At 50.0% G+C, this 7,045-nt stretch overlaps 1 protein-coding gene across 1 annotated transcript; it reads left to right on the top strand.

Annotated features, from left to right (window-relative positions):
• Fcrlb (Fc receptor like B) lies at positions 1 to 6,642 on the top strand. Its single transcript, XM_032915695.1, has 6 exons — positions 1 to 31; positions 298 to 318; positions 663 to 917; positions 4,876 to 5,142; positions 5,655 to 5,933; positions 6,086 to 6,642. The coding sequence occupies exons 1-6, from the start codon at positions 1 to 3 to the stop codon at positions 6,511 to 6,513; spliced, it is 1,281 nt and encodes a 426-aa protein (XP_032771586.1). The 3' UTR covers positions 6,514 to 6,642.
• Positions 6,643 to 7,045: the final 403 nt, after the last annotated feature.

Here is a 7,045-nt window from a genome sequence, read left to right as displayed (position 1 = left end):
ATGTGGACACTTACGGCCCTCCTGCTTCTGGGTGAGTTAGTAATGAGGGAGCATTGGCAGGATTTGGGGACCGGGAGCATAAGACAAGGCAGGGTATGTGGGATAAGAGAGCGTCAGGTTTCACACGGTTCTCTGCCTGCCTTGGAATGACGAAATGGGCTAACTTTCTCAAAGCTGGGTTAACTTAGTATGGGCATAGGAAAACGGGCTCTGAGACTCTCAGGCTTTCCTGGGACCGAGAGTCTTTCCCGGCACAGAGGACCTCCCTCACCTTCTTCCTTCCTTTTTGCTTTGCAGTTCCAGGCAGTGGGAAAGCTGGTAAGCTTTAACATCTCTCATCCAAGCTTTGATGAGTTCCGGGAGCATAGACGCCCCAGTTCCTGGCTGTTCTGAGATGGTATTCTCCCCCTCCCCCGGTCTTGCTCAATCTTGATGACTAAGTGTTCTTGAGCTTAGACACGGTCATAAACGGCGTATGATTAATAGACTCCTTGTTTGGAGGCCCGTGTCTGTGGTCTCCCTCATTGCCAGGGTCTGTTCCTCTGTGGGCTGGGACCCAGACACTGGTGTTTTCCAACAGTCGCAATCCTGGGCCTTTACTTTTGGGTGGGCATGTCATCTTACCTTACTTCCTCACACGGTCCCATCCCCCACGTCCCCAGCTACTCTGGAGAAGCCCGTACTGTCTCTACACCCACCTTGGACCACTATCTTCAAGGGGGAGCGAGTAACCCTGAGATGTGATGGGTACCACCCTCTGCTGTTGGAACTCCGGGCCATTAGCACTCTCTGGTACTTGGGCCATGTCCTTCTGCCTTCCCACAAGAAGAGCATTGAGGTGCAAGCACCAGGGGTGTACCGATGTCAGACACGAGGAGCACCAGTCAGTGATCCCATCCACCTCTCTGTGTCTAATGGTGAGTGCTGGCCCTGCTGGCAGGGTAGACACCAGGCTATTCCCAAGGGACAATTAAAAAAAAAAAAAAAAAGGCCACACAGTACCACCTTGCATCTTTGGAGTAGGTAGAAGTCTGAAGTAAAGATTTCCTAAAAAAGAGAAAAAAAGAAAAAAAAAAGATTTCCTACAAAAGCCCCCCCCCGTCTTCCTGATGGAGCATGAAGCAAATTAATATTATGACCCAGTTTCAGAAAGTCAAAATATTGCATTCTTTCCACACTACTGGAATCTAGAATCCTAAGTTTTCTTTTCTCCCTCTCTCTTTCTCTGTCTCTTTCTGTCTATCTGCCTCTGTCTCTCTCTCTGTCTCTCTGTCTCTGTCTCTCTGTCTCTGTCTCTCTCTGTCTCTCTCTCTCCAGGATCCCTGGCTGGCCTGGAACTCATATGTTGGCCTTGAACTACAAAGATGTCTTTGTATCTACCTCTTAAATTCTGAGGTAAAGGCACGCACCATAACATCCAAACAGCGTCCTTTTTGTTTGTTTGTTTGTTTGTTTTGGTTGTTTTTTATTGTTTCTCTTAATTTTTTTTTTTTGAGACAGAGTCTCACTTCACAGCCTAGGCTGGCTGGCCTCGAACTCACAGAGATCTACCTGCCTCTCCCTTCCAAGGGCTAAGATTGAAGTTGTGCTCCATCAGGTCCAGCCAGGATTCTAATTTTTAATGTCTATGTGAATGTAAAAAAGGGATTGAGAATGGGGTATGTTTCATGCCGCTAGGTAGGAGCCCAAGGGAGGAGAACAAGAAATGGAGAGATGGTGTGTCAAAATGTCAGTGCAAGTCTCCATGGCAAGAGGGCCTGCCAGAGGCAGCAGCCCACGAGGAAGAGAGGAAGATGGCTGTACCCTCTCTCAAAAGTCTTTTTATGGGGTTGGGGATTTAGCTCAGTGGTAGAGCGCTTGCCTAGGAAGCGCAAGGCCCTGGGTTCGGTCCCCAGCTCCGAAAAAAAAAAAAAAAAAAAAAAAAACTTTTTATAAGAATGAAATAAGAGAGAGATGGGGCAGGGGAAGAGGAGGAGGGAGGGAGGAAGGAAGGAAGAAAGGAAGGCAGGGTGATTGAATGAAGACCTTAATAAGGCTTACTGTTGGCACATAGGGGTCCTAGAGCACCTAGGGGTTGATCAAGAAACAACTCTCTCAAATATTTGAAGGGTTTCAAAATAAGGATGAGAACACTGGGTGCGATGGTGCGTGCCTGCCATCCCCACACCCAGGAAGCAGAGGCAGGAGGATGAGTGCAAATCTGCAGCCCAGGAAGGGATACACAGTGAATAACAGCCTGTGTTAAATAAACAAACAAAACCACCACCAAATCAAAATAAATAAATAAATAAAGGGGGGCTAGGAAACATAGTAATGACGTACCCATTAAAGCACAGGATTAGCTGATTCCTATGGAGGATTAATGATCCTATCTGGGCAGATGGTCATTTTTATTAAGCATTTAGAGAACTCCAGGCAATGTTTCAATTATCATTTTATACTTCTAGAGGTTTCCTGTTGGAGGTCATTAAAGCGGGAGCAGGGATGGCCATGGCCGACAGACGGTGGCACAGAAACTGCGACTATGCTTTGCAAAGGTTCTTGGAGACCGGGTCTCCTCCTATGCAGCCCAGGCACGCCTTGATCTTCAACCCTCCTGCTCCAGCTTTCCAAGAGCTGGGGTTGCAGGCACGCACCAGCATTCCTGGCCAGAGGAATCCTTTTTTATTTTTAGGATATAAGATCCAAAATGGGGGCTGGAGAGATAGCTCAGTGGTTAAGAATGAACCATGCTCTTGGAGAGGACTGGAGTTGAGTTCCCAGCACCCACATCAGGCCGTGACTCCAGGTTTGGAGGATGCGGCACCCTCTTCTGGCCTCCTCTGATGCACCAGCACTCACGAGGACACGCCCACCTAGACATGCATACACACCTAATTCCAAATGAATGAATGAGTAAATAAATAAACAATTTAAGGTTTTATGACACCAAAAATGGTGTCTAGGATGTACTAAGACTAGTGTCGGCTGCAGTGACGATGGCGATGATGATGATGGAGGTGGTGGTAGTGATGATGATGGTGGTTGTACATTCAGGCTGCTCTCAAAGAACTTTCCTTCGGGAGATAAGGCCTAAACCCAAGCATGCAGGGCAAGTAGGCCTGAATTTAAGCTGAGAAGAAGGGTCTTTTGGGTTGAGAAAATGGCTTTCACGAGGGCCCTGGACTCTAGACAGAACCTTTTTTTTTTTTTCCTGAGCAGTTCAGTGTGGTTGGGCACATACTTGTGTTGAGTGAAAAGTTCGGGCAAGTTAAAAAGAATTGGTCAGGGAAGAGGTGATCAGGGACTGTCAGGAAGACCTTGGAGTCATACTGTGTGGGGAGGGTGTCTATGGGTGGAATCTTTGGGGCAGGATCCAAGTCTGAGGCTTCTTTGCCTCAAGGGTACCATTTTTTTCCTCCTGTTCAGTCAGGATCCCAGGTGCTAGTCACCAGACCAGAAGATAGGAAAAGTTTCGGTGGCCAGGGGAGTGAAAACAGCAACAGGGATTGCAGGAGGTGGACAGGGGAGGGAGGGAAACCTGAAGAGATGGCATTTCTTGGGTTGGGTTGGGCTTTTTTTTTTTTTTTAATTAACTTGAGTATTTCTTATTTACATTTCCAGTGTTATTCCCTTTCCCGGTTTCCGGCAAACATCCCCCCCTCCCCCCTTCTTTATGGGTGTTCCCCTCCCCATCCTCCCCCCATTGCCGCCCTCCCCCCAACAATCACGTTCACTGGGGGTTCAGTCTTAGCAGGACCCAGGGCTTCCCCTTCCACTGGTGCTCTTACTAGGATATTCAATGCTACCTATGAGGTCAGAGTCCAGGGTCAGTCCATGTATAGTCTTTAGGTAGTGGCTTAGTCCCTGGAAGCTCTGGTTGCTTGGCATTGTTGTACACATGGGGTCTCGAGCCCCTTCAAGCTCTTCCAGTTCTTTCTCTGATTCCTTCAACGGGGGTCCTATTCTCAGTTCAGTGGTTTGCTGCTGGCATTCGCCTCTGTATTTGCTGTATTCTGGCTGTGTCTCTCAGGAGCGATCTACATCCGGCTCCTGTCGGCCTGCACTTCTTTGCTTCATCCATCTTGTCTAATTGGATGGCTGTATATGTATGGGCCACATGTGGGGCAGGCTCTGAATGGGTGTTCCTTCTGTGTCTGTTTTAATCTTTTGCCTCTCTATTCCCTGCCAAGGGTATTCTTGTTCCCCTTTTAAAGAAGGAGTGAAGTATTCACATTTTGATCATCCATCTTGAGTTTCATTTGTTCTAGGCATCTAGGGTAATTCAAGCATTTGGGCTAATAGCCACTTATCAATGAGTGCATACCATGTGTGTTTTTCTGTGATTGGGTTACCTCACTCAGGATGATATTTTCCAGTTCCGACCATTTGCCTATGAATTTCATAAAAAGTCATTGTTTTTGATAGCTGAGTAATATTCCATTGTGTAGATGTACCACATTTTCTGTATCCATTCCTCTGTTGAAGGGCATCTGGGTTCTTTCCAGCTTCTGGCTATTATAAATAAGGCTGCTATGAACATAGTGGAGCACGTGTCTTTTTTTATATGTTGGGGCATCTTTTGGGTATATACCCAAGAGAGGTATAGCTGAATCCTCAGGCAGTTCAATGTCCAATTTTCTGAGGAACCTCCAGACTGATTTCCAGAATGGTTGTACCAGTCTGCAATCGGGTTGGGTTAGTTTTATTGAGACAATTCCTCTGTTTTACCGCTCTGACTGCCTTTGAACTTGCTTTGTAGACCAGCCTGGCCTCGAACTCACAAGGATCCTCCTGCCTCTGCTTCCCAACTGCTGGGATTAAAAGCATGCGCCATCATGCCCGGCAGAGATGGATTTTCTGAAGAGTAAATACTGTCTGTGGGGTCCATTGCAGACTGGCTAATTCTGCAAGTGCCGTATGCTGCGGTGTTCGAGGGAGAACCCCTGGTGATGCGATGCCGTGGCTGGTACGACAAAGTCGTCTACAAGCTTCACTACTACCACGATGGCCAGGCTGTGAGATACTTCCATTCCAGCACCAACTACACGGTGTTGCAGGCGCGAGCCAGTGACAGCGGTCACTACCAGTGCTCAGGCACCATGCGCATCCCAGTGGAGAGTGCGCCCATGTTCTCCTCCAAGGTGGCCGTGACCGTGCAAGGTGGGGGGAGACGATCACGGGGAAATTCTAGGGCTGGAATCGGAAAGGGGAAAGGGGAGATTGAGCTCTGAGGCTGCTCTGTAGGTGTCCCTTCCCTATGACGCGCATCCAAGTTTCTTGTTCTAGCTAGGGATCCCACTTAGGAGCGATGAGTTCTTGCCCCGTCTGAAGGGCGTGCTACGTCACCATGAAGGGGAACCGTAGCTGTCCCCTTCAAATCTAGAGAATGCCAACTTATTGACAGCTAAGATGTAACTTGTAGCACCTGTCAGGACTCCGCCTTCCTTCATTCCCAACCTCCCCCGCATCCCCAGCCTCCACGAGGCCTCAGTCTCCCCGACCCACTTCTTCTCTTACTCCTTCTATCCCTTCTTGTTCACCGGGGCAGGGAGGAGCCGTCTCCGGATAAGGGAAAGAGGGATCCGGGGCGGTGGACAGGTTGGTCCTGGTGGGGTACCGTTCCTCGTGCGGACCCTACGAGCACCATGGCCTCGGGGCCACCCTCCCCGCAGAGCTGTTCCAGACGCCGGTGCTGAGAACGCTGAGCCCGCAGGAGGCGCGGGGCCGCGTGGTGCTGCGCTGCGAGACGCGCCTGCACCCGCAGAAGCGCGACACGCCGCTGCAGTTCGCCTTCTACAAGTACAGCCGGCCTGTGCGCCGCTTCGACTGGGGCGCCGAGTACACAGTCCCCGAGCCCGAGGTCGAGGAGCTCGAATCCTATTGGTGTGAGGCTGCCACCACCACCCGGAGTGTCCGGAAACGCAGCCCCTGGCTGCAGCTCCCGGGAAGGGGTGAGTGACAGTTCAGCATAGCGAGTACCCTGGCCGCTGCATCCCGTGGGTCCTCCCGCAGTCTTCCCGCCTCCCCATCTCCGTCCTCCACCTCCTGTTAGCTCCCACCCCGCGTGGCTCAGTCACGGGTGACCAGGCTTGTTGCCTTGCAGGATCTGTCCTGGATCTGGCGTCCACCACCGCACCAGCCCCACAGGCTGCAGCCTTGGCGCCCGGGGACAAGCCACTTTCCTTCCGGAAGACCCCAGTGTCGAGATCCGTCCCATCAGTCACTTCCGTCCCAAACAGCACGTTTACAGGGCTGCAGTTCCCCGAGGGCCACGCCCCCACCGCCGGGCCACATGCCTGCGTGCCTCTGCCCACGTCCGCGGATCTGTCGCGCGAAGCTCTGCAGCCCAAAGTGGACCTTCTGCTTCGCGAGATGCAGCTGCTCAAAGGCCTTCTCAGCCGCGTGGTCCTGGGATTAAAGGACCCACAGGCCCTCCGCGAGCTTACAGAGACCCCTGAGACACCCAATTCTCTTACTGTGAACCCCGCAACCCCAGAGACCACAGTCGTGGAGAGCCAAGAGGACAGCTAGGCTAGTGTCTTCTCTTCAGGATGGTTCCTCCCGATCCTTCCCTGCGCTATCTAGCTTGTTTGCAAATCTGAGCCGAGGCCGTTAGTGTTTCCTTGCGTTGCTGTGTTTTTGGTTGGTTTGCTGTTTTTTGTTTTTTTGTTTTGTTTTGTTTTGTTTTTAAGAAACAACCCTGAAGTGTGTTGCTGTGGATTTCCACTTTACTAGAGTGGCGAGTCTGACCTTGTACAATAGTTTGTAAGTACGAGCATACTTTGCGTGTGTGCTCCTTCTATAGTCCAGAAGTAGGCAGCTGTTGTTTACTAGTCTAGTGTAGGTGACTTTTTTTTTTTTTTTGTAATTGAATTCATTGAGGTTATTGAGCACTTTAGAACATTTTTGGATCACGTTGTCATTATTCGCAATGAATTTACTATCATATTAAAACGACTCTCAAAATCCTATTAACTAGTGAGTTTATATCTTCAAATATCCCGAGTATGATTCCAATTGTAGGGAAGATTCTAGCGTGGGCTTCTCCCTTCCGACTTTAAGG

Source organism: Rattus rattus, chromosome 10 (assembly GCF_011064425.1).
Source record: "Rattus rattus isolate New Zealand chromosome 10, Rrattus_CSIRO_v1, whole genome shotgun sequence".
In the NCBI taxonomy this organism is placed as follows: domain Eukaryota; kingdom Metazoa; phylum Chordata; class Mammalia; order Rodentia; family Muridae; genus Rattus; species Rattus rattus.
Note: the sequence above shows the minus strand (reverse complement) of the source record. Positions and strands in the feature narration are given on the sequence as shown.